The sequence below is a fragment of the Onychostoma macrolepis genome, chromosome 16, assembly GCF_012432095.1.
Source record: "Onychostoma macrolepis isolate SWU-2019 chromosome 16, ASM1243209v1, whole genome shotgun sequence".
In the NCBI taxonomy this organism is placed as follows: Eukaryota; Metazoa; Chordata; class Actinopteri; order Cypriniformes; family Cyprinidae; genus Onychostoma; species Onychostoma macrolepis.
Genome location: NC_081170.1, coordinates 29306690 through 29333639, shown reverse-complemented (window position 1 = coordinate 29333639; position 26950 = coordinate 29306690). Strand labels below are relative to the sequence as shown.

General features: G+C 36.9%; 1 protein-coding gene across 3 annotated transcripts in view; it reads right to left on the bottom strand.

Annotated features, from left to right (window-relative positions):
* The window catches only part of sall3a (spalt-like transcription factor 3a), a 31084-nt gene extending 4404 nt beyond the window's left edge, over window positions 1–26680 (bottom strand). For 2 of the 3 annotated variants that reach the window (XM_058746923.1, XM_058746924.1), the window contains exons 1-3: window positions 26541–26680; window positions 18997–22104; window positions 10704–11038 (exon numbers count right to left, since the gene is read on the bottom strand). In XM_058746923.1, the coding sequence (XP_058602906.1) occupies window positions 10704–11038; window positions 18997–22104; window positions 26541–26622 (3525 nt within the window). In that variant the 5' untranslated portion in view covers window positions 26623–26680. Of the gene's footprint in view, window positions 1–10703; window positions 11039–16089; window positions 16618–18996; window positions 22105–26540 lie in introns of those variants that run through there. The other variant, XM_058746925.1, reaches the window with a different exon arrangement.
* Between the last annotated feature and the right edge of the window lie 270 nt (window positions 26681–26950).

Below are 26950 nucleotides of genomic sequence, written 5' to 3'. Positions count from 1 at the left end.
TGGGGTTAAGGTCAGGTCAGTTTGCTGGCCAATTAAGAAGAGGGATACCATGGTCCTTAAACCAGATACTGGTTGCTTTGGCACTGTGTGCAGGTGCCAAGTCCTGTTGGAAAATGAAATCTGCATCTCCATAAAGTTGGTCAGCAGCAGGAAGCATGAGGTGCTCTAAAACTTCCTGGTATACGGCTGCGTTGACCTTGGACCTCAGAAAACACAGTGGACCAACACCAGCATATGACATGGTACCCCAAACCATCACTGACTGTGGAAACTTTACACTGGACCTCAAGCAAAGTGGATTGTGTGCCTCTCCTCTCTTCCTCCAGACTCTGGGACCCTGATTTCCAAAGGAAATGCAAAATTTACTTTCATCAGAGAACATAACTTTGGACCACTCAGCAGCAGTCCAGTCCTTTTTGTCTTTAGCCCAGGCGAGACGCTTCTGACGCTGTCTGTTGTTCAAGAGTTGCTTGACACAAGGAATGCGACAGCTGAAACCCATGTCTTGCATACGTCTGTGCGTAGTGGTACTTGAAGCACTGACTCCAGCTGCAGTCCACTCTTTGTGAATCTCCCCCACATTTTTGAATGGGTTTTGTTTCACAATCCTCTCCAGGGTGCGGTTATCCCTATTGCTTGTACACTTTTTTCTACCACATCTTTTCCTTCCCTTCGCTTCTCTATTAATGTGCTTGGACACAGAGCTCTGTGCACAGCCAGCCTCTTTTGCAATGACCTTTTGTGTCTTGCCCTCCTTGTGCAACATGTCAATGTTCATCTTTTGGACAACTGTCAAGTCAGCAGTCTTCCCCATGATTGTGTAGCCTACAGAACTAGACTGAGAGACCATTTAAAAGTCTTTGCAGGTGTTTTGAGTTAATTAACTGATTAGAGTGTGGCACCAGGTGTCTTCAATATTGAACCTTTTCACAATATTCTAATTTTCGGAGATACTGAATTTGGGATTTTCCTTAGTTGTCAGATATAATCATCAAAATTAAAAGAAATAAACATTTGAAATATATCAGTCTGTGTGTAATGAATGAATATAATATACAAGTTTCACTTTTTGAATGGAATTAGTGAAATAAATCAACTTTTTGATGATATTCTAATTATATGACCAGCACCTGTATATATACATAGATATATACATAGATCCTTACGTATCGCAGCCCATAGAAACAGTCGCTAATGAGGCATCTATGTACATATATCTATGTGCCAGAGCAGGTTGACACGTCACGCGCCGGATGTTGTGACAGTCAGACATTGAGGTTTATCAGAGGTAAAAAATGACATAAATACTGTTCAGTTTCTCGCACAAACCGATCATTTGGTGTCTTAGGACATCAATGTATCGTCACGAGCCGCAAGGTTTCATTTGGATTTGTGTGTGCATGTTTTTTTCTCTCTCAAAGATTCTGTGCCCATTGACTGCCATTATATGACTGACAGACTACAACGGTTTGAGTTAACAATCTTTGTTTGTGTTCTACTGAAGAAACAAAGTCACCTACTTCTTGGATGCCCTGGGGGTAAGCAGATAAACATCAAATTTTCATTTTTGGGTGAACTATCCCTTTAAATAACTTTATATGCATTTTGTTTTCACAATATATTTCACCTATATCATCATGCATCTTTAAAACCTAAAAACGTGAATCCTCGTTTCTTAAGATTTTTTATATGTTCTGTACATTATTATTTCTGTTTTCTGCATTTCACCTCTGCTGTAGTTTATTTCTAATAAACCTGATATTGTATTTTACATATTGTTGGCTCTGTGACAGATTGTTTATGTTCCTATATTCTTCCATGCTGATGGCCGTGGACCTCTCGTTGAAGAACATCTCCAAGGCACTATGAACCATCTGACTAGTAAGTAAAACCTCAAACATTCAAAAGTTTATCAGATATTTAAAAAAATATATATAAAATAAATTTAAAATATTTTTGGAGTCCTGTATGTCTTACAAGGCCATCTCGTTTAACACTGCATTGAGGACACTACAACCAGAGAGGTACAACATAATTCAAAACGAGACACAGATGATAATAAAAAAAAAAGTTCTTTGAAATGAAAATTTAATAATGGTAAGACTGTGACTGTGCCTCACTTCAAAGTGAAACAGTCTGTAATGGTAATCTGCCATGCCAGATGGATGGTGAAGGTGGGATTTATAAGTTAGATTTTTTTTAAACTTTAAATGCAGTAAAGTATTTGTTCAAGTAGATTTTGTTGCTTGTGGAAACCTCACACAAGCCTGAAAGGTGCTTAAAACTTAAAATCTTATTTGCACTCTTGAAAACTGTTCACCAAAGAGTATATTTCAGTCCGGCAGAATTTTCTGCACACTTCACCACCAATATCAAAATGAGCATTGTGAATGTAAAAGCTTCACATTACATTTATAACAATCATTGTTAATGTTTGAATTGTATTTCAGGGCTGTTCGTGAAGACGGATAATCAAGAGATGCTGTGACAACCTGGACAGAATTCAGCTCCAGATCCATCCTTCACACCAGACTTCTCACTCACAAGAATAGCTGTCTACTAGCATATTATGTGTTCTCTTCAGAGTTAGGTGCATGCAGATATTACTTGATTTTTAGATATAATGAAAACTATATCATATATATATATATATATATATACAGGTGCTGGTCATATAATTAGAATATCATCAAAAAGTTGATTTATTTCACTAATTCCATTCAAAAAGTGAAACTTGTAAATTATATTCATTCATTACACACAGACTGATATATTTCAAATGTTTATTTCTTTTAATTTTGATGATTAGAGCTTACAGCTCATGAAAGTCAAAAATCAGTATCTCTATCAGTATCAGTATTTGAGTTTGAATAAATGACCATCCCTACAGTATAAATTCTGGGTATCTCTTGTTCTTTGAAACCACAATAATGGGGAAGACTGCTGACTTGGCAATGATCCAGAAGACGAACATTGACACCCTCCACAAAGAGGGTAAGTCACAGAAGGTCATTACTGAAAGGTGTGGCTGTTTACAGAGTGCTGTATCAAAGCATATTAAATGCAAAGTTGACTGGAAGGAAGAATTTGCGTAGGAAAAGGTGCACAAGCAACAGGGATGACCGCAAGCTTGAGAATACAGTCAAGCAAAGCCGATTCAAACACTTGTGAGAGCTTCACAAGGAGAGAACTGAAGCTGGAGTCAGTGCATCAAGAGTCACCACGCTCAGACGTCTTCAGGAAAAGGGCTACCAAGCCACTTCTGAACCAGAGACAACATCAGAAGCATCTTAACTGGGCTGTGGAGAAAAAGAACTGGACTGTTGCTCAGTGGTCCAAAGTCCTCTTTTCAGATTAAAGTAAATTTTAAAAATCCTTTCTTTGTATTGGTCTTAAGTAATATTCTAATATTTTGAGATACTGATTTTTGACTTTCATGAGCTGTAAGCTCTAATCATCAAAATTAAAAGAAATAAACATTTGAAATATATCAGTCTGTGTGTAATGAATGAATATAATATACAAGTTTCACTTTTTGAATGGAATTAGTGAAATAAATCAACTTTTTGATGATATTCTAATTATATGACCAGCACCTGTATATATATATATATATATATATATATATATATATATATATATATATATATATATATATACAAACATATGAAGAGTTCATTTGCAAAAACCGATAACGCCATTTATTTTATTTTTTCAGAAATCAAGTCCAGGTAACATCAATCAAGCTACAGTTGGGTTGTTTTGATTAAGTAATAATAACTTAAACAAATACAGGTAATTTACAAAATTAAAGTTTGTTGAAAGTATGATTTTATTACATATAAAAAGTTTGTTTTATAGCAAAAGCAGATAACTCCACATTTCATGTCTGACAAACGTTGTTTTTGTTGTGATCATAGATTATGGATGTGATTACACATTTCGAGTTTTTCCCTCACCATTGTAATGCGCTGCTTTTGCAAAGCTCTGTGAAAACGTTTCAGCTTTTACTTAACTGTTACGCCCTGAAGAAGATATCACAGGTTCATCAAGTTCATCCTCGATCACTTTTAGTCAGCTTTGACGAAACTCTTCTCAGCTAGCACGTCTTTTCAAAGTGAAAGTAGTCTTGTCACCTGACCTGAATACAGCGCGCTGATTCTCTAAAATGGAACTTGTCGGCTTCTGCAGTAAAACATGAACTCACGATGCCTTGAAAGTTTTTTTTGAAAGTGCCGTTTATCGTTTTTTGCAAATTAACTCTTCATATATACTGTGTATACTGTATATAATTTTAATTAAAAAATTTCCCAAAGCACCTAAAAGCCGTTTCACACTTGTCATACTCCAACAGGGTGAACGTACTGACCAAACAAAACAAAATTTGTGGCAGTGTGAAATGACCATAATGCTGTATGTTAGGTGTGAGATTCATTAAACTTGGTTTGCTATAACATATCCATTCAGAAGTGCACCAGTGTGAATCATAATTCCCCCATATTTGCTGTATATCCATAAAGTGATATCTTTGTAATAATATTCTTTCAGTGGTTAACTAACTCATTAAGACAGCCTCTTGCTCCCACCTACTGGCATAACAGTGTAACCTCCAATGTTTTTTTTAAAAAAAAGATTTTTGCATATGATTTCCAATTAGTTATTGGAAGTGGGTTGGTTAAGGGCCTGATTAGCTGATGCATTGCAATGCTTGATTCGGGTTCAATAGGGGAGCATGTGATTAGTTGAGAAATTGTGCATAGTTAATGATAGCTCTTAAATATTTAAATACAGTGTGTTGAATGCTTACCAAGACTTGCATATTTGTGCATAATGTTTTGACCCTGGATGATTACAAAAGGATAATCTTTCATTTATGTGCCAGAAACATCATAAGCATTCATAATTTTGCAGAGGTGTCAAGTAACGAAGTACAAATACTTCGTTACCTTACTTAAGTAGAAATTTTGGGTATCTATACTTTACTGGAGTAATTATTTTTCAGCCGACTTTTTACTTCTACTCCTTACATTTTCACGCAATTATCTGTACTTTTTACTCCTTACATTTTAAAAATAGCCTCGTTACTGCTGTTTCATTTCGGCTTGTCATCGTTCAAAACAAAAAAAAACACAGTTATCCAGATAAATCGCTCCATCCGGAGAGAGTGAATTTGATTGTGGTTGGATGAGAAGTTCCGACACCTTATTGGTTTGTACGCGATCCATCGCACATGACACAAATCACCTCACACTCCAGCAAGGACATAGCCAGTGTTGGGGTCGTTACTCAAAAAAGATTATTTCTTAAAAGTTATTATTTCTCCACTACTGGCTCATTTATCAAACGGGTGCTTTCTCTTCGTCCTCCGCAAATTAAGCTACAGTAGGTAGTTCGGTAGAGAGACGTTTGAATAAATTAGCGTTTGCGATTGCAATGTTGTGATAAGTAGGCTATACTAACTTTGTAACTCGTTACCCCCAACACTGGACACAGCAGACGTATGTAGCCAAGTACGAAGATGTCCGTGGCAGAGACTCAAGAAGAGACCTCGAGCGAAATGTAACTGATGTAGATTACCCTGTTGTTGTACAGACAGCATTGAGTCCACAGTGTTTGTTACATCTTCTAGTTAAATGTGACATTGTTGCCATTAGCTATAGAATTGAGCATAGTACAAACCAGGAAGGTATCAGGATTGAGTTTATTAATCGATTAATCATTAATTTTGACAGCACTAATGTTTATTGTATATAGACAGGGGTACACATAAGTGGTCCGCAGGTCCGCATGCGCGACCAAAATTAAAAATAAATCAGTTCTGACAGCGCATTTGCGTACCGACATGGTTGACCATTTTAGATCGACAAACTGTACTGTATAAGATTTCTATTCAAACTGAAAGCATAATCTAGGCTACCTGCTGCCGTTTTCAAAGCAAAACTGTCTGTGACATTTCATACACTGACGCTCATCCATCAGCAGCGCTAAACCCGGAAGCGCATAATACTTACTCGCGGCAACCCGCCAAAATAAAAGCTCGCTGATTTTACGTTTGAAAATGATGAATATTAAAATTAAAATAACGATAATAATAAAAATATTGACATTTTATTTTTAAGTTTACTATGAAATAATTGCATTTGTATTATCACACTTGATTATTTTATTTTTTAGTTAGTTAATTTATTTATATATATATATATATATATATATATATATATATATATATATATATATATATATATATAAACAAAAAATAAATGAAGTGCAATAATATTATTATCACTATTATTAATAAATCTTTTTATAGTTATAGTTTATGGGTCACACTACATGCCATGGCCTGTGTGAGGACCAAACCAAATCTCCAGGTTCTCATATGAGAACCAGGCTGAAAAACTTATGTGCACCCCTGTATATAGACAACCATACAAGGGTAATTGTTACTAAGCCTGCCCCGGGTACAGCAATTTTCTTGTCCGTTGCCCTCACAGATTCCTGCAGCTAAGCTTGGGTGTACATTTACATTCCAATAAAGGTTATTGATGACATTCCTCTGAAGTTTGACTTTCTGCACCATTACAATACTTATAGGCAACTAGTCATCATATCTTCCGCTCCATGAAACACGTTAATGCTCAGTAGTACACATATATGGTTCTTTAATGTATTTGCATTGTACTAACATGTGTTAATTTTTAATGGGCATATATGCGGCTGAAACAGGTAGCCTAGTGCAACCCAAATTTTTCAACATTAACATTTTAATATAACATTATAGTCATTATGGCCTTTAGAAAAATGTTTTTTTTTGAGGAGGTGGGGTAGTGCACAATAGGCCCCTGTGGCACGGCCAAAGCTTTTGTCCTTAATGGCATTTTTTTCCTTACATTACTTTTACTTTTATACTTTAAGTAGTTTTGAAACCAGTACTTTTACACTTTTACTTGAGTAAAAAGCTTGAGTTGATACTTCAACTTCTACAGAAGTCTTTTTAAACCCTAGTGTCTATACTTCTACCTGAGTAATGAGTGTGAATACTTTTGACACCAGTGTAATTTTGTTGGTTCATGCTGAACTGGTGTTGATAAATGTACTCTTTATATTAATAAGTCAATTTATATTGTCACTGTTTTTAAGTTACATTGTCTGGAGATTTTTCCAGTTTGTCAGTGTCCAAATGTTGTTTGTATTCTATTTATTATGAAGGGGCAAATTATAATCTCGATAAGGAAAACATTTACATGTGTGGAGATTTAATTTATTTACATAAAGTTTGAGTGAACGGGAATATATTCTATGAAACATGTTTAAGTTTATTTAATTGAATATTTTAATGTTTTAAAATATATTTGCATTTATATAAATCTAATATATTTACATGTACAGAAATGTAATATGTACAGCTGCGAAGAAGACAATAATACAAAACTGGTTTACACCGCACATGTGTGGAAAAACATATTGGATCCGTAGTCTCCTGCACATAGTGGCTTGTGAATGTACAACAGCACGAATCAATGGGGCCAAGCCTTCTACCATCGATGCTTGGCAGTGCTTTCTTTTTGATATACGTGACTGTATAAAGGAGTGACTTTTGTGTTTCTCTTGCCTTTCCCTCTTTCCCTCCCTTTGATTGGACTTTGAGATATTGAGTATGTGTCTGTTGTTGTTTTTATTTTATTTTATTTATTTTTTTTTTATTTTATTTTTTTTTTTGGATGTTATGTATAAAAAATAAATAAAAATGTTGATAACAAAAAAAAAAGAAATGTAATATGTTAATTAATATATGGCCATATATTGCAAATTAATATATTTACATAGTCTGATATCTAAATGTATTTACATATAAAGAAAATAAATATATGTAAATATTTACGATAAAAATATATTTACATATACTTAATATATGTGTAAAATATTAAAAAGCCAAAATCAAATATTTAAATATATTTTTAATATATATTTAAATATATATTTACATGTATTGTATAAAATATATTTTCATGTACAGAAATGTAATATGTTAACAAATATTAGAAATTAATATATGGACATATATTGCAAATTAATATATTTAGATAGTCTGATATCTAAATGTATTTACATATAGTTAATATGTGTGAAAAATATTAAAAGCGGCCAAAATAAAATATTTAAATATATTTTTAATATATATTGCAAAATATATTTACATATATTGTGTAAAATATATTTTCATGTACAATATATTTAAATGTATAATCATGTATAATATATTTACATATAAAGGAAATAAATATATGTAAATATTTCCGATAAAATATATTTACATATATTTAATATATGTGAAAAATATGAAAAGAAGCCAAAATCAAATATTTAAATATATTTTTAATATATATTTCAAAATATATTTACATATATTGTATAAAATATATTTTCTTCTATCTGAATTTAAGATATTTAAATATATCAAAATATATTTATTAAAAATATATTTCAATCTATGTGACTTCTGTATGGGTAATACCCTGCAATTGTATTTTGGTATACTAAACTTGTATACCTAAAGTCTGCTAAATCAAAACAACTAATTTTGTACTTAATGCAATTTAATTTCATTTAATTTCATTTAATTTCATTATCATTTAATTTAAATAATTGTGTGGAAGTAGTGCTAATGTCCAACTAAAGATATATATAGTATATTTGATTGTGCTAAAGTCGGACTATTGCAAGTATACTTCAGGTACAATTTAAATATATTGCATTTAAAGACCAATATTATACAGAGATAATAGTGATATTAAAACACATATTAGGCATAATATTAAGAAATGTGCATTGTGCAGTAACAAAATACTCCAAATGAAGTTAAATTATAATTTTATAAGCCTATCAGTAATATGTCAATAAATATGTTAATGGATTTGAATTTTACTTTGTATGAAATAAATATATTTTGAATAAATTATGGCATTTTTTATTTTATTTTTTTTTAACTGGGGCTAAGCCCCTTATCTCTCCAAACCCTAGCAATGCTCCTGCTAATTACATATAGACATGCAATGCTGACATTGTTAATTTTAACAGTTGTAGAACAAAGTATAACAATAATAATAATTTGCATAGTTTGATGTGATATTAGCTAAGCAACCGTTAGATCTAATGACCATTAATGATGCGATGTAATGTTTTTTTTTTTTTTTTTTTTCAGTTGGTCAGAACAAAAGTGGCAGACATATTACTTACTTGTTCAGATTACATTTTCTGGTTAAAATTTTTATTTGGGTCATACTTCCAAGACATAGAATCTGTAATTCCGAAGTACAGTATCCACACTGGTGTGGTGACTGACAGCCGCCACATACTCCTCAAAATATTAGATTCATCCGCACTGAGGACCCATGCCGATGCACAAGCCACGTTAAGATAATAATTCCACAAATAACTACAGTTGCAGGTTTCAATCAGATGGCGACAAACTGGCGACAAAGAGCCAAAATTTACGGACTGCAGCTTTAAGTATCAAAAGTAAAAAGCACTGATTGGTGAATGTTTATTTTGTAATTTTAACTTATATAAAAATATTTAATATTTAATAATTTTATATTACATATTTTACATAATCCTACTGCTCAAAATATCTGGGAGTGGGGGCTTGTCATACAATATCAAAACATTAAATATATTAAAATATCAATTTAGCTTACTGATACTTCATTTGTGCAAATAAGTGAAAAAAAATAACATTTAAAAATGAGGAAAACAAAAAGTGTGTTGACAAACAATATACTGTATAAAACAGATGCCACATAGGTTAACATGTATAAAATTTTAGGAAAGATCACTATGCAAACATACAACACTCTAAAAAAAAAATGCTGGGTTAAATACAACCCAGCACTGGGTAAAATATGGACAAACCCAGCTACTGGGTTGTTTTGACCCAACATTTTTTAGAGTGTAGTTTGAAACTTATTTGAAACGGCTATTTTTTTTTTTGTCTTATTCTTACTTAAAAACCTACCCCGTTGACACAGTGACACACAAAAGTGGACATGTCTGCATTCAAACATTTCAAATAGCTCGCCCTTTTACAGTTGATTTAGTTCACAAAATCATGTGATTTAGTTCACAATACAGTCAAGACCTAAATATGATTTTCATTTACAATAATAAATCCTAAAAAAAGTAAGTAACTTGCTTTTCATGCCATCTGATCTCCTGTTCTCGGCCTATTTTGAGTCGAACTTGTGAGTTCATTGAATTGTTACCTGGAGGCTTGCTTTTACCAAACATTATCATTTGAATCAGTGAGTTGTTGACTTGAGAAAAGCTGCATCAGTTCAATTTGTGAATTAATCGTCCAGTATGATTAGTGAACCAATTTAACAGGTTAATTGGAAAGAATCAGCTTGTTCATGTGTTAGACACTGATATTGCGTTTCAGAGAGTGTGACGATTTCTCCAGTTCAAAATAATGAGGAATGACATGTATTATGCTTTGGTATGCAGTGAAGTAAATATAAAAGCTTCTCAAAATAAAAATACTCTGATAAAGTGCAGATACTGGAAAAATATACTTGAGTACAGTAACAAAGTAAAAATACTTACTGTTACTGTCCACAACTGCAAACAACAAATACATTCATATGTGTAATACCATAAATATAAACTAATATACACACATAGGCTAAATTTATTTTAAGCCATACCTTCAGATTTCCCTTTGTGGTGAAGGCTCTGCCACAGATGGAACAACCAAATGGTTTTTCTCCTGTGTGAGTGCGTTCATGTATCTGAAGAGCACTGGCTGATGAAAAATTCTTCCCACAAGAGATGCAGTTATGTTGTTTGGGGGTCCGCCGAGGTGGAGGTGGTGCAAGCTTTGGTGTAAGGTTGGGCCTTATTGTTGTCTGAGGGGTTGTGGAAGGTACCTGGGGGCCAGCTGGTAAGTGGCGCCCCTCACACATGGCTGGTGGTTTACTGTATCCATTCTCAAATCTGACTGTGCTTTGTTCTGAGCTCATAATGCTGGGAGTGTTCAAACCTAAATGAATGAAAGAAAGAAAGAAAGAAAGAAAGAAAGAAAGAAAGAAAGAAAGAAAGAATGAATGAATGAATGAATACATAACAGGAAAATGTTTATTTTATTTACTTGTATTATATACTGTAGAACAGCGGTATAATACTGTAGACCCCCCCCATTCAGATAACCAGCTCGTTAGAAGAGAGCATGAACTGTGTTCTGACTGATATGATCCCTACACAGTGTTCATTGCTCCCTATTATGAAACGCTGCTGTATATACTGTACATTATGAAGAATAGAAGAATAGATAAGTAACTATGTGTGTGCTATATACACTACCAGTCAAAAGTTTTTGAACAGTAAGATTTTTAATGTTTTTTAAAGAATTCTCTTCTGCTTACCAAGCCTGCATTTATTTGATCCAAAATACAGCAAAAGCAGTAACATTGTGAAATATTTGTATGGTTTAAAATAACTGCTTTCTATTTTAATATATTTTAAAATGCAATTTACAGTGGGTATGGAAAGTATTCAGACCCCCTTAAATTTTTCACTCTTTGTTATATTGCAGCCATTTGCTAAAATCATTTAAGTTCATTTTTTTCCTCATTAATGTACACACAGCACCCCATATTGACAGAAAAATACAGAATTGTTGACATTTTTGCAGATTTATTAAAAAAGAAAAACTGAAATATCAAATGGTCCTAAGTGTTCAGTCCCTTTGCTGCGACACTCATATATTTAACTCAGGTGCTGTCCATTTCTTCTGATCATCCTTGAGATGGTTCTACACCTTCATTTGAGTCCAGCTGTGTTTGATTATACTGATTGGACTTGATTAGGAAAGCCACACACCTGTCTATATAAGACCTTACAGCTCACAGTGCATGTCAGAGCAAATGAGAATCATGAGGTCAAAGGAACTGCCTGAAGAGCTCAGAGACAGAATTGTGGCAAGGCACAGATCTGGCCAAGGTTACAAAAAAATTTCTGCTGCACTTAAGGTTCCTAAGAGCACAGTGGCCTCCATAATCCTTAAATGGAAGACGTTTGGGACGACCAGAACCCTTCCTAGAGCTGGCCGTCCAGCCAAACTGAGCTATCGGGGGAGAAGAGCCTTGGTGAGAGAGGTAAAGAAGAACCCAAAATCACTGTGGCTGAGCTCCAGAGATGCAGTCGGGAGATGGGAGAAAGTTGTAGAAAGTCAACCATCGCTGCAGCCCTCCACCAGTCAGGGCTTTATGGCAGAGTGGCCCAACGGAAGCCTCTCCTCAGTGCAAGACACATGAAAGCCCGCATGGTGAGAAATAAGATTCTCTGGTCTGATGAGACCAAGATAGAACTTTTTGGCCTTAATTCTAAGCGGTATGTGTGGAGAAAACCAGGCACTGCTCATCACCTGTCCAATACATTCCCAACAGTGAAGCATGGTGGTGGCAGCATCATGCTGTGGGGGTGTTTTTCAGCTGCAGGGACAGGACGACTGGTTGCTATCGAGGGAGAGATGAATACGGCCAAGTACAGGGATATCCTGGACGAAAACCTTCTCCAGAGTTCTCAGGACCTCAGACTGGGCCGAAGGTTTACCTTCCAACAAGACAATGACCCTAAGCACACAGCTAAAATAACGAAGGAGTGGCTTCACAACAACTCCGTGACTGTTCTTGAATGGCCCAGCCAGAGCCCTGACTTAAACCCAATTGAGCATCTCTGGAGAGACCTAAAAATGGCTGTCCACCAACGTTTACCATCCAACCTGACAGAACTGGAGAGGATCTGCAAGGAGGAATGGCAGAGGATCCCCAAATCCAGGTGTGAAAAACTTGTTGCTTCTTTCCCAAAAAGACTCATGGCTGTATTAGATCAAAAGGGTGCTTCTACTAAATACTGAGCAAAGGGTCTGAATACTTAGGAGCATGTGATATTTCAGTTTTTCTTTTTTAATAAATCTGCAAAAATGTCAATAATTCTGTGTTTTTCTGTCAATATGGGGTGCTGTGTGTACATTAATGAGGGAAAAAAATTAACTTTAATGATTTTAGCAAATGGCTGCAATATAACAAAGAGTGAAAAATTTTAGGGGGTCTGAATACTTTCCGTACCCACTGTATATCAGCAGCATTACTCCAGTCTTACTACATGATCATTCTATGTTGATTTGCTGTTTAATAAACATTATTATTAGTATTATTAATATTTAAAACAGCTGACTACATAAAAATTAAAAAAAAAAAACATTTGAAAACATTATAATTTTTTTTTCCAGAATTCTTTGATGAATGGAAAGAACCTGTCACGAATCTGGTCTGCACTTCCGTTCTTTCACCACCAGAGGTCACTCGCTCACCACATTGACTTTCACACCACACATCACTATGGACTCCAACTCCCATCACCCATTACTGATCACAGCTGTCACCAATCACTCATTGCACTAATCACACGCACACCTGATCCCACGCACACACTAAATCACACACTCTATTTTAACTCTGGACTTTCTCTCCCTCGTCGCCGAGTATTGTATGCATTATCGCTGCCCTACAGAGCCCCGTTAGTTTTCCTAGTATTGCCTTGCCTCGCCTAGCCCTGCCTTTGTTCGGATTGTGTTTTCCCCTGCCTGGACTATCACTAATGTTTTGGATTACCTCTCCTGTCTCGCCCCTTTGGATACTGTTTACCGATCGTCAACCCACGCTTGTCTCTGTTTACTCTTTGTCTCGCCCATGTTATACCTGTTTGCCATTGTTTGACCCTGCCTGTTATGACCACGTCTCTGCTCAATAAAAGTCTGCAGATGGATCCGCACGTCTCACGTCTCGTCAGCCCCGTAACAGAATACTCGGCCACAAAGGGATCCAGCGGCTTTTCAAGTGGACGTTTGCCAGGTATGGACGCAGCGATCTTGTTGCTAGCCCTCAAGCAGGGTACACGATCACTCGAGGGTTACATTACGGAATATTTGGCTTTGGCTAATGGCTCCGAATTACCGGACTACATGTTAATAGACTTTTTCTGTGAGGGTATTAACCAGCCACTCAAGTCACGACTAACCCTTGAAGCTCCCCGTTCGTCTCTAAGTGACTTTATAGATTACGCTTTAGTGACTGTTGGTTCAGCGTTTACTGTGGGTGTCGCAGAGGAATGTGACACCGCATTCAATTGTATGATCACAGCCGCGCTAGAGCACACTCACAAAATGGCAGCCGTAACAACACCCCATCATGTCACTGCTACCATTCATGAGCCAAGTCAAGTCGCCCTTGATCTTCAGGAATCAAGCCAAGTCACAGCTGATCTTCATGAGCTAAGTCAAGTCACAGTTAATGTCAAAGAGTCAAATCAAGTCACAGTTGCTTTTAAAGAGCCCAGTGAAGTCACAGTTGATGTCAGAGAGTCAAGCCAAGCTACAGTTGATCGTCATGAGCTAAGTCAAGCTACAGTTGATTGTCATGAGCTAAGTCAAGGCACCACTGATAGTCATGAACCCCGTCAAGTCACCGTTGATCTTCACGAATCAAGCCAAGACACAGCTGATCTTCATGAATCAAGCCAAGTCAAAGCTGATTTTCACGAGTTAAGCCAAGTCACAGTTGGTCGTCATCAACCGAGTCACGTCTCAGCTGATCATCCAGAGTCACTTCACGTCTCAGCTGATCTCCTAAAGTCAAGTCACGTCACAGCTGTTCGTCCAGAGTCACAGCACGTCACGGCTGTTCGTCCAGAGTCACAGCACGTCACGGCTGTTCGTCCAGAGTCACAGTACGTCACGGCTGTTCGTCCAGTCGGGTCACGTCTCCGCTGACCTTCCAGAGTCGGGTCACGTCCGGGCTGACACACCCAGATCATCAAGGTCAGTCTTTCATTATTCCAGTCTGATATCCAGTCTGAGGGATTCACCGCTGGTGTCTGCACGCACAGCTGGTATCCCCAAACCCACTCACTCTAGCCCTCCTGTTCCTGAACTGATTCCCCTGTCTGAAGTGCTTCCCATGATGGGGATCGCTTTATGTTGTGTTTGGGCGGCGTACACCACCGCAGCACTGTCTGAGGTGGTGGCACATGCTGCAGAACCTCCAGAAGCAGCAGGGCTCACCTCAGCCCCTTGTATGGTGGTGGCGCTCAGTAATGTACTCTCAACCTGTTGTGTTGCGGTCGAAAAGACCATTACTAAACTCTCCTTGTGTCCTGAGTTTACTGCTGTAGAACCTCCAGAGGTGGCGGCAACTGCTGCAGAACCCTCAGAGGTGTCAGCGGTATCCGTCAATGAGCTCTCGCTCTGTCCTGTCACAGCTATGGAGGCCGTCAATGAACTCTCGTTCTGTCCTGTCACGGCTATGGAGGCCGTCAATGAACTCTCGTTCTGTCCTGTCAAAGCTATGGGGACTAATTATGAACTTTCTGTGTTCCCTGCCTCTGTCCTTGGGTCCGTGCATGTTCTCTCTCCTTTTTTTGTCTCCGTTCTCCCTAGGTCCCAGGCTCTGCTGTGGGCTCCTGATCTGTCGTGGTGGGCTCCTGCTCTATCTGCTCCACCGTGGTGGTCTTCGGGTCCGTCTGCTCTGCTCTGGTGGTCTTCTGCTCCACCTGTTCCGTCTTCTCCATTGTGGTGGTCCACTATCTGGCTCTGGTGGTCTTCTGCTTCACCCTGGTGGGCTCCAGTCCCGTCTGCTTCGCCCTGGTGGGCTCCAGTCCCGTCGGCTCCGCCCTGGTGGGCTCCAGTCCCGTCTGCTTCGCCCTGGTGGGCTCCAGCTCCGTCTGCTCCGCCCTGGTGGGCTCCTGCGCCGTCTGATCCGCCCTGGTGGGCTCTGGTCTCGTCTGCTCCACCCTGGTGGGCACCAGGTCTGTCGACTTCTCCCTGGTGGACTCCAGTCTGGCCAGCTCCGCCCAGGTTTCCTGCTCTGCCGGCTCTACCACGGTTCCAGACCACTCCGCTTCCACATGGACCTGGCCCTCCATCCCTCCCCCTGTTCCACCTCTGCTCCACCTCCCTCCTGGATTATAGACTGTTTGAAGCGTCTGGAAGCCGCTCTTTTGGGGGGGGGGGATCTGGTCTGCACTTCCGTTCTTTCATCACCAGAGGTCACTCGCTCACCACATTGACTTTCACACCACACATCACTATGGACTCCAACTCCCATCACCCATTACTGATCACAGCTGTCACCAATCACTCATTGCACTAATCACACGCACACCTGATCCCACGCACACACTAAATCACACACTCTGGACTTTCCTGGACTAACCCTGGACTTTCTCTCCCTCATCGCCGAGTATTGTATGCATTATCGCTGCCCTAGTTTTCCTACTATTGCCTTGCCTCGTCTAGCCCTGCCTTTGTTCGGATTGTGTTTTCCCCTGCCTGGACTATCGCTAACGTTTTGGATTACCTCTCCTGTCTCACCCCTTTGGATACTGTTTACCGATCGTCAACCCACGCTTGTCTCTGTTTACTCTTTGTCTCGCCCATGTTATACCTGTTTGCCATTGTTTGACCCTGCCTGTTATGACCACGTCTCTGCTCAATAAAAGTCTGCAGATCCGCACTTCTCACGTCTCGTCAGCCCCGTAACAGAACCAAAGATCAGCATTTATCTGAAATAAAGTAGTTTTTGTAACATTATACTATCCATTATATTATACACTATACCATTTAAAAGCAAATTCAAAAGGGATAAATTATAGAAATTAATACTTTTATTTAGCAACAATGCATTAAATTTATAAAAAAAAAATTAAAAAAAAGTGATGATAAAGACATTTCGTCACCTTGGAATTATAAGGTTCTATCTGACATTTTTGTCAAAATTGAGTTATTCACATATTCTTATTCTGTGATAACTTATTTACATTATGTTATTTTATTTTTTTAAAGTTCTGTACATTTTAGGACTTTTTATTTAGAAAACAAAAAGGTTCTATCTACAAAGTCGAACTCTAACTTGGTTCTATAAAGTTCTATCTGCAAATCAGCCAATCAGCACTTCGAATGCTGGCAAGAGGACCAATCAGGATCAACGTTCTTTGGCATGTTGCCGGACTGCTCCATAACAGCAGGAAAGATTAAACATTAAACAACAATAAGTAAGTGTCTGCATAATCAATAAGTGCAGTTCACCTTTATTCCACAAAGTGGCACTGTTTAAAACATAATGATGTGATTTTTCACTCATTATGATGCTGAAAACGATAGTTTTGAGAATATATTGAGATCGTGAATATGAGCCAGATGCTGATTGTATACTGGGGAAATGCGCTCTGACAATGGCAGTGATGGTAAAATCTGCTCAAATCGAACCCTTCAAAGTTTCAAAAGGTAAGGAAGTATGCTCATTTTATTATTTTTATTTTATGTTCTTAAAATATCAGGAGAGTCTGCTATTGCAGCAATTAGAGATCCATCCGTGCTGGATATAAGTCTGGGTCGCTAAAGACCCAAATATGTAATGATTGGCGAAATGTTCATGCAGTTTAAAGTCTTAAAATGTCTTAAATTTTACAACATTAAGCCTTAAATATCAAATAGTCAACTATTTAAATTATGAGGTCTAAATTACAACAATAAATGTCAGCATGTTATCTCGGCCATACTGATTTAAAGAGAATGCCATTTTCCCTGTCCCGCTTTTTGTCGAATAAAGTCTTGGTCAGATGGATTAGAGTAACGTTAGCTGCCATAATGTGTTTAATTACCCACTATAAACCAGCTAAAATTAACATTAGCACTGGACAAAATATTTAGTATTGCCCTTCGTGGCTAACTTAACCAAGAAAAAATTATTTCTCCTAAAATATGGAATAAATGTGATAAATAAAGCATTAAATTTACCTCTCTCATACATGTAGACACATTGTTACAACACAAATTTTATGCTTTAAAACAAAAACTGTTTTTCCTGAAAATTGTTGCTTCAATTAATGTTTTGCCAGATAGAACCTTATAATTCCAAGCAGAAAATGACTTTTTAGAATTAGAAGGTTCTATCTGCATTTGACCTGTTCCAAAAATCCCCATTTAAAAATTTGAGAGGATTTTGATATTGTACATTTAGAATATATTTAGAGTCTCTGTCATTTTCATGTAGGAAAGAGACTTGTTCCCCATATCATTTTTGTTATATGTAATGCAAAAACTTTGAAGCTCAATATCTCAAAACCACTCAGAATGCAGATAGAACCTTATAATTCCAAGGCGACGATTTATAATGTTACAAAAGATTTCTATTCAGATAAATGCTGTTCTTCTGAAGTTTCTATTCATCAAAGAAACCTGGAAAAAAAGCCCAAGTTTTACTCAGCTGTTTTCAACATAATAATAATAATAATAATAATAAATGCTGTTGTTGTTGCTTTGAGCCGCAAATCAGAATATTAGAATGATTTCAGAGGGATCATGTGAATGGAGTAATGATGCTAAAAATTAAGCTTTGAATTCACAGAAATAATATACATTTTAAATATATATTCAAATAGAAAACAGTTATTTTAAATAGTAAAAAAATATTTCAAAATTGTACTGCTTTTGCTGTACTTTGGATCAAATAAATGCAGGTTTGGTGAGCAGAAGAGACTTCCTTCTTCTTCAAAAAAAAAATCTTACTGTTCAAAAACTTTTGACTGATAATGTATATACAGTATAGCACACACACACACACACACACACGTTTGTTTTTGTGAATTGTGGGGACATTCCATAGGCGTAATTGTTTTTATACTGTACAAACTGTATTTTCTATCACCCTACACCTAAACCTACCTCTTACAGGAAACTTTGTGCATTTTTACTTTCTCAAAAACCTCATTCTGTGTGATTTATAAACCTTTTTAAATATGGGGACATGGGGAAATGTCATCATCAGTCACCCTCTCCTTGTAATACCTATGTTATACCCATGTCATTATACAAACTTGTGTCCTCATATGTCACAAACACGTGCACACACGCACACACACATCTGTCTACAAGTATACTACCTTTTTCTTTTCCCAGGAACAGCAGACTGAAGTGATTCTCGTCTTTGACAAATGACCTAGTGTGCTGTGTGGCAGTGAGATCTAATGCACCTGTGTTTTCTGATCCGGGAGAAGGGGTATCTGACTGTTCAGACTTCACTGTTGCATTCACTGAAGGAAGATGCAAAGCATCCTCCTTGCTGTTATTTGACTGAGTAGGGGACTTGGAGCGATGACTCTCAGATTGACTATAAGTAGGAGACAGAGCCTGCATAGAGCCAGATGATTCAGACTGTGCTGGACTCCCAACGCTGTGGTTCTCCAAGTCTCCTACAGTGGAAGATGACTCGTTTTTAAACATGTCTTCATTTTCCCCATCAATTCCACTCGCATTTTCTGGAGGCTTCAGGCTGAAGGCATTGGTTGTTTTAACTGTCGTGTCAGAAAGCCTCATTTCATTCTCCAAAGCAACCATGCTAGATATAAGAGAGGTTGGGGGTGAAGTGCTTGGAGACATCTCTGTGTATAAATGTTTTTTGGGTGGGTCCACATTCCCTTCTTTAATACCTGTTTCATCTTCCATTGCTTGGTCCATCTCATCAATTAGCTCGTCATCATAGTTGTTCATGGTAACTAAGCTCTTTTCATCAAATGACGGATTTGTGTCCAAGTCCTGAACACTGTCAGGCTGGGGTGTGTTAGGAATCTGTCCACCCATATGCATGCGGATGTGTTGCTGCAGAACTACTGCATTAGTAAACTTTTTCTGGCATATGGGACAAGAGTGCTGTACCCGGAGAGGGGGCTTTGATCTGTGAACCCCAAAGTGTGTTTTCAAATTACCCTTGGTTGTGAAAGCACGACCACATATTTTACATTTAAAGGGTCTTTCTCCTGTATGGATGCGATAATGCATCTTCAGAGCACTCTGACAACTAAGCACACGATGACAGATGACACATTGGTTGGGGTCTGTCATCTTTTTATCAATATTTTCCACCAATTGCTGTAGCTTTGAGGTCTCTGATGTTTGCATAGAGTCCAGGAGGCCACCAAAAGGAAATTTGGGCTTAAACTGACTGGAAACCATTTGAAGGGATGAATGAGAGACAGCAGAGGGAGTATTTGCTGAATCTATGATCTGTGTTCTGGCGCTATTTGTGGTTGTAACTGTGGTTGTAGAAATTACTTGGTGTATGGAAGTAGCCAATATGCTGGTTTCTCCAGGCCTGGTGGTGGAGGTGGGTGGTAGATGAAAGACTTCAGATTGTGGAGGTGTGTCACTTGCCACACTAGGCTGTGGTGAACTGGAAATTTGTGCAATACTAGCCTCAGCAATGAGGTGATTAGGAGACATAGATGTACACTCACTTGATGACGGTGATGGCATTTGAGGTGACCTACTTAAAGGGGTAAAACTACTTGAATCCCCATAGTTTCCTATAATACTGGGTATTGTTGGGGAGAGTTGAAGTGCTATTGATGTTGGGATTGTAGACAAAACAGGTTTGCTGTCCAGCCATGTGGTAACAGCTTTTTCTGGGGGCAAGGACATGCCATAAGGTATACCTGAGCTAGTTGGAACATTATCCAGATACTCAGGAACTGGATAGGGGTTCATTTGAATCTGAGGATACTTTTCTTTGTGTCTCTGAAAATGAACCTTCAAGTTACCCTTTGTGGAGAAGCGATTACCACAAATGTTGCATTTGAAAGGCCTTTCACCAGTATGGGAGCGAAGATGAATTTGCAGGGCACTGTCACTTCCAAACACCTTGGCACAAAATCTGCACTTGTGTTTGAAGAAGGGATCTTCTGAACTGTGTTTGGTGTCAAACACATTTGGGGGCTTTCCTTTGTGGTGTTTCATTAGGGCGGAAAGAGGATCAAGAGCATTTGTTGTGGCTGCAATACTGGCTAGAGGATTAGGGAAGATAACACTGCTGGATGAGCTGTGAGGTACGAGAGGAAGGCTAGAGGGGGATGTTAACAATCTTCCATGAGTCAGTGTTAGAGGACTAGGTGTGTTTTTTGGGAGTGAAATACCACAACTTATTTCACCCCCAGTTCCTGTGCTACTACTGGTGCAGCTACTGCTGCCAATCGATGCTGAGCATGGTGGCATTTGAGAAGGAACCGCATTACTGGTTGTTGGATATAAGGAATTAATTGTGATATTGGTTTTCATCCCAGAACTGGCCAGCTGGCCAACTGTCTGAGGAACACTAACACAGGCTACCTCCAGAGGTGAAGATAATGAGGCTGAGACCTGTCCATTGAAATCGGAGGGCCCTTTGATTGGAAGCTGATGCACAGGGGGTGTAATGAAGCCACGCAGGTGAAGCTGCCCAGGCATTGTGGGTATGTTGGAAGATGAGGATACTTCTAAGGTAGCATTCATGCTGTGGTCTGCTTGATGGTTGACAGCTGCCTGTGTGGAGGCCTGTTTGTTTATTAGCGCTACCTGGCTCCGAATCTGCTCTATCAATTGAAGCTGGTGGAGCTGTTGTTGCTGCAAGGACATGAGCTGGTCAAGGATCATAGGAATGGCCATAGTTGACACTTCACCAGCTAGTGCTCCCCGGGCACCCTGAGAGAACTGAGCCACAGCCACACGGGTTCCATGCAGTGTTTCCAGTGTGACATTAGTGCTGGGTATTGTATATCCTGCCCCAGAAGCCTGCTTAAGATCTTCAAGTTGAGGTAGGCTTATGTCTGGCTCTGACAGTGTAACTTGATCTTCAGAATTTATGGGTTTCTCAGGAGGCAGTTCCACTTCCATGGGCTCATGTTCTTTCTCCAGGACAGCACCCGGGTCCAGCATCATCTCTGCTTCTTCAACACCTTCAGTGGGCATGTGGCTTTCCTCTACTACATCCTCACTGTCTACCTCACTGCTGCAGCTGGGCATGGGTGATGACTCAGGTGGGTAGTCCTGTGCTTGGTCTGAAGTCACTTCATTGTCACTGATAATTAACACAAGTGGATTCTTGGTACAGGTCTTCAGATGTTCGCAGAAATCAGACCACTTAAAGAACTCAGCACAACACTTTTCACACACGTTGGTCTCTTCACTCCCACTGCGGCTCTCATTTCCACTGTCTGAGTCATCCAGTCCTTCACCTGAGACTGAGAAGAACAGAAAAATGAATATATTGTTATTATTGTTATTATTAATATTATTGTTTGCACAATCAAATCTGTTTTACCCTTTACCGTGATTGTGTCCATCTTAACCACCAATTTTTATCAATCCACTTTTCTCTGTATAGCCAGATAATATCTGTCTTCATGCAATCAATTTATTTTGGGACTATCAAATGTAGATATTGCCATTTATAAGGGATTCATATAAGCCAAGGGCAATTTATCTGTACAAATCAGGTCTCACTCAGATTTACCACTAACATGAAACTTCAGATTTCATTAGTACTGTCAGATGTGTGATCTATGCTTTTGCAAAATCTTGTGTTTATATAATAAATGTCTGTTAAAGTTATTGCATGTTCTGTACAGTTGACGTGCCATACCAACCCTAATTCATTTCTAATCATATCTGAACAGTGTAAATCATACATATGTTCTGAGATTTTAATCTGTACAAATAAATTCAGTACCAAATACTTTGTGCACTTGTATGCATCACGTTTCATGGCAATTGTCTGGTAATGTGCTTGATCAAGAGTTTGGGTTGGGTATGAATTTTTGTTAATTATGCAACACACACACACAAAAAAATCTCTGAATGAATAACTTATTAAGCAGTGTTACACATGTCTAAGTCTTCATTTCATTGGACCTTGGGCAATGTGAAATTCAATTACTCTGTATATTGTACTGTAAAATCAATACACATTTTGAAAAAAAAAATAAAAAAGCAAGAATATGATGATTTAATTCCTCTTTTCATTAGTGACTGGAATAAAATTATTATTATTATTTTAATCTATCTAAAGATAACCATAGATAGATAACCATGACACATTCCTATACTATTTCAAAGACAAATCAGAATTAACTTTTTTCCCTATAATTATTTAGTCATAATTATGCTTGAGTGTATTTGAATTATGCTTCCCTTTATTATGAGTAATACAGACCGATATATATATATATATATATATGTGTGTGTGTGTGTGTGTGTGTGTGTGTTATATTATGCCAATGTTATATTGTTATATAATAATCTGTTATATTAGGCCAGATTACGCATTTATGATTTTCAGTATTAAAAAGACATTTTTACACTTCTCAGTCTTCACCATTCCAAAATGCATTTTCTCATAAAATATATATCTTATAACATATATCATAAAAACAAGTCAAATTCCCAGACTCACAAATGCTTAAAATGCAACTCATTGACTATTTTTTTATTTAATTTAAAAAAAAGAAAAGAAATAAACACTACGGTATACAATTCATTAATGTCAACCTACAGCATTTACTGACTACTTAAAATACTTTAAGTAGTCAGTAAATGCTCTAATATTACTCTAATATTAAGCTTTTACATGAAAACATCATGCCATGTCAGTGCCTAGTGATGAAAAGACCAACGTCAAAAGAAAACATGAATGAGAATGAGAGGACATGAATGAGAGACACTGACAGATATGTAGCCAAAATATTTAGACAATTCCCTATACATTGAAAAGTTCTAAATAACAATATATATATATATGTATATACACACACACACACACATATATATATATATATATATGAAGAGTTTTTTCAGAATTTTTCAGATTGGCAATGTATTGGCCCTTTTCTATACAATTAAAGTGAAATAACTGAACATAAATATAGGAACCTGATGAAAATGCTCATTTAAGGAGAAAATTTCAGACGGCACTAAGAGGCTTTTTCATCTGAACTCTTCATATATATATATATATATATATATATATATATATATATTATCAGTTTTACTGTATGAATAATTTTTAAGTATAATATGTTATAGTTTACTTTATTTTGCTATCCTCACTTACATAAATGAACTATAGTGTCCTGCACCCATTAGTAAAAAATTATTTAAAAAATATATATATATCTGGTATCTCTCTATATAGTGGCTTACCAAGAGAGAATCAACACGAGCATTTAAATACTTGTGCAAAGAGGAACAGAGAAAATGTCTAAAGAAACACTGCGCTCATTAAGAAAAGGAAAAAGTTACTTAAATATTCTTACTCAGTGACCTGGGAAATATAAAAGACAGGAAATGTAGTGTTCAAAAATGCACAGTTAATTCAAATCTATCAGCAGAAAGAAAACAAAACAAACAAACAAAAAATCTTTATGTAAGATTTTTGGTGTTTGACGTTGTAAACTGTGTTAGGTGTACATAATGACAAGTTTGAAAGGAACTATTTGGTTGTTTGGAGATGAAAGACAACATAAAGGCTATTCTAATTAATACTTCATAGGACATACATGAGCCACTTTCCTCAGGTCATCAGAACATCTGCACAAACTGCATTTAATGTTTGACATCTATTGGCCACCCATGATGGTGCCTTAAAGCCAAAGGTTAAGTGCATGCAGTATCAAAGCACTTTAAAGCATCCCTCCTCAGGGACAATTGTGTCAGGTCAGGACTGACTTGGTGGGGGCAATGATTGTTTCTTGTTGACACACCATTGAGTTCCCACACAAAGAGTTTTTTTTTTTTTTTTTTTTTTTGGCAAAAGCCAGGCAGCCAAATGAGAATCAAAATGAGCATTTAAATACTTGTTCAAAGAGGAACAGAGGAAATGTCTAAAGAAACACTGTGCTCATTAAGAAAAGGACACAGTTGCTTAAACCTTCTTACTGGAAAACATTCCACTAAGTGAACTTGAAGTATGACAATGGTATACTGGGCATTTAGACCTTAGTCAGACCAAATGGTTAAATTCTCACAGCATGACCGATCGTGTCATTAGATTACTGTAATGGGGAAACAATCAATACTTCTGTTGCTAATCATATGCAGTAGAATCCAGATTATACATCAACAGATACTACCAAAAACCGAAATACAAGTAAACATAATATGCTCAGTACTGCAAGAGTTCAAATATGTTAGTTTAATTTGTCGATACATTTGCAATGTGCATTTCTCGTTAATTCTCTCTTGACTTACTGTTATTATTATATGTATATGTAAACAAGAATGGCAAATATGTACTTAAAATATGTATTGATATATTTATGGGTTTATCTCGATTACATGCATATTCACACTGTTGTTTATTTATTTTTTCAAATAAACATTTTATATATATATTGCTGCTGTGTCTATTAGACATTGCTTGTTTACTGCTTCACTCTTAGTCATGAGGTTGTTGAGTCATGAGGTGCTTTAATTCTGACATTACTTTTAAAAACTTAATAATTATACATAATATAATATAATGTAATGTAATATAATATAATAATAAACAAATAATTTAGCAATAAATAAGATAAAGTAGCTGTTGTTTATAAACTCGAAAAAGAAAAAAGAAAAACGTTACAATACTCTTCTGAGTGACTGAGCCTGAATCACAGAGATATGAGGAAGGTTTTTACTTTCATGTGATTATTATTATTATTATTATTATTATTATTATTAACAACTAATTTTCTAGTAACTAAATCATGTAGAAGCCCGGATTGTTTTAATTCATGAGTGCAATGTCAGAGAGTTTGTGCCATCGTCAATACACATGTGAAACTGACACCTTTCTTTCCTTTTTTTCGCCCCCTTTTCTTTTGGCAGTGATTTAGTGACGACTTAAGTAAAAATATCAAGTTAAAACTAAGAAAAAAAAGTTAAACGTCAAAAAAGATAGCCTACTTAATTCTTTAAGCAGAAAAACAGCCCGTTTTTATTTAAAGTCTTCGTGAAGACATTCGGTTAAAAGTTTGAGGGTCTCCGAGTAACAAAACCTGCTTTTAGTATGTTTCTGCATAGTCACACACACACACACGCTCACACACACACACACACAAGACAAATTAAGATAAATTAGGTTTTGTAGGAGAATCTCTCAATTTGAACAATAATCGTTGCATTGCGAATTTATTTGTATACTTTTTATTAGCTTTGTTAGTTTGTCGTGGTTTGTTATTATTTATTTGTTGTATTAGCTAATATTTGAAGTTTCATATGAATTACAAAGTCCATCGTTTGCTGTTTAATTTAAGTCACATTAAAAACGTCTATATATTTTCAATCTTTTATATCTATCGAGGACAACACTAACGTAAATTTAACTGAAGCATTTTAACGTCATATTAACCTTCCGCTTAACTTACATATGTTAAAATATAACGAAGGGAAAATTAAGTTTTTCGATATTAAGTCGCACCTGTCGTATATACGAAAAGCGAAAAAAACAAAAAAAAACAATGCATAACAATTTTAGTAAACTGAAAAATAAGCTTGCAAATGTGAAACTACATTAACTATAATAATTTTATACCACTACTTTAGAATTACAAATAGTCAGTTATTTAATTATATTATATTATATATAATAACATTTTATTTAATAACGCACCACACAGTAAAGGGACAGCAACGCACTCACCGTGTTCAGGGAGCAGCTCCAGAAGTGAAGGGTCCTCGTCCGACCTCAGCTGCTGTGGTTTTGCTTGCTTCCGACGGGACATTCTTCTGCTGCAAGATCTACCTCATTCAAGAACATATGCAGAGATCCGCTGAAAAATCTCAAAAAGTCAGGTAGCAAAATAACGGAGATGATCTGCTATTATGTGAATGTATCATTATGACAGAGAATGATACTTTGGATTGGCAGAGCTCCCGTGGACACACTCATATGGAAATGAGGGACGGACTCCGCAATTTACTAGGCAACTTCACCTTCAAATATCACCATCCACCCAAAATCACCTCTAACGCCCAGAGAAAAAGGAGGAGGGTCAAATGTTTTCTTTGCTCTGTAGGGCTTTTCCTCAGTAGTTAATTTTAGCATGATTT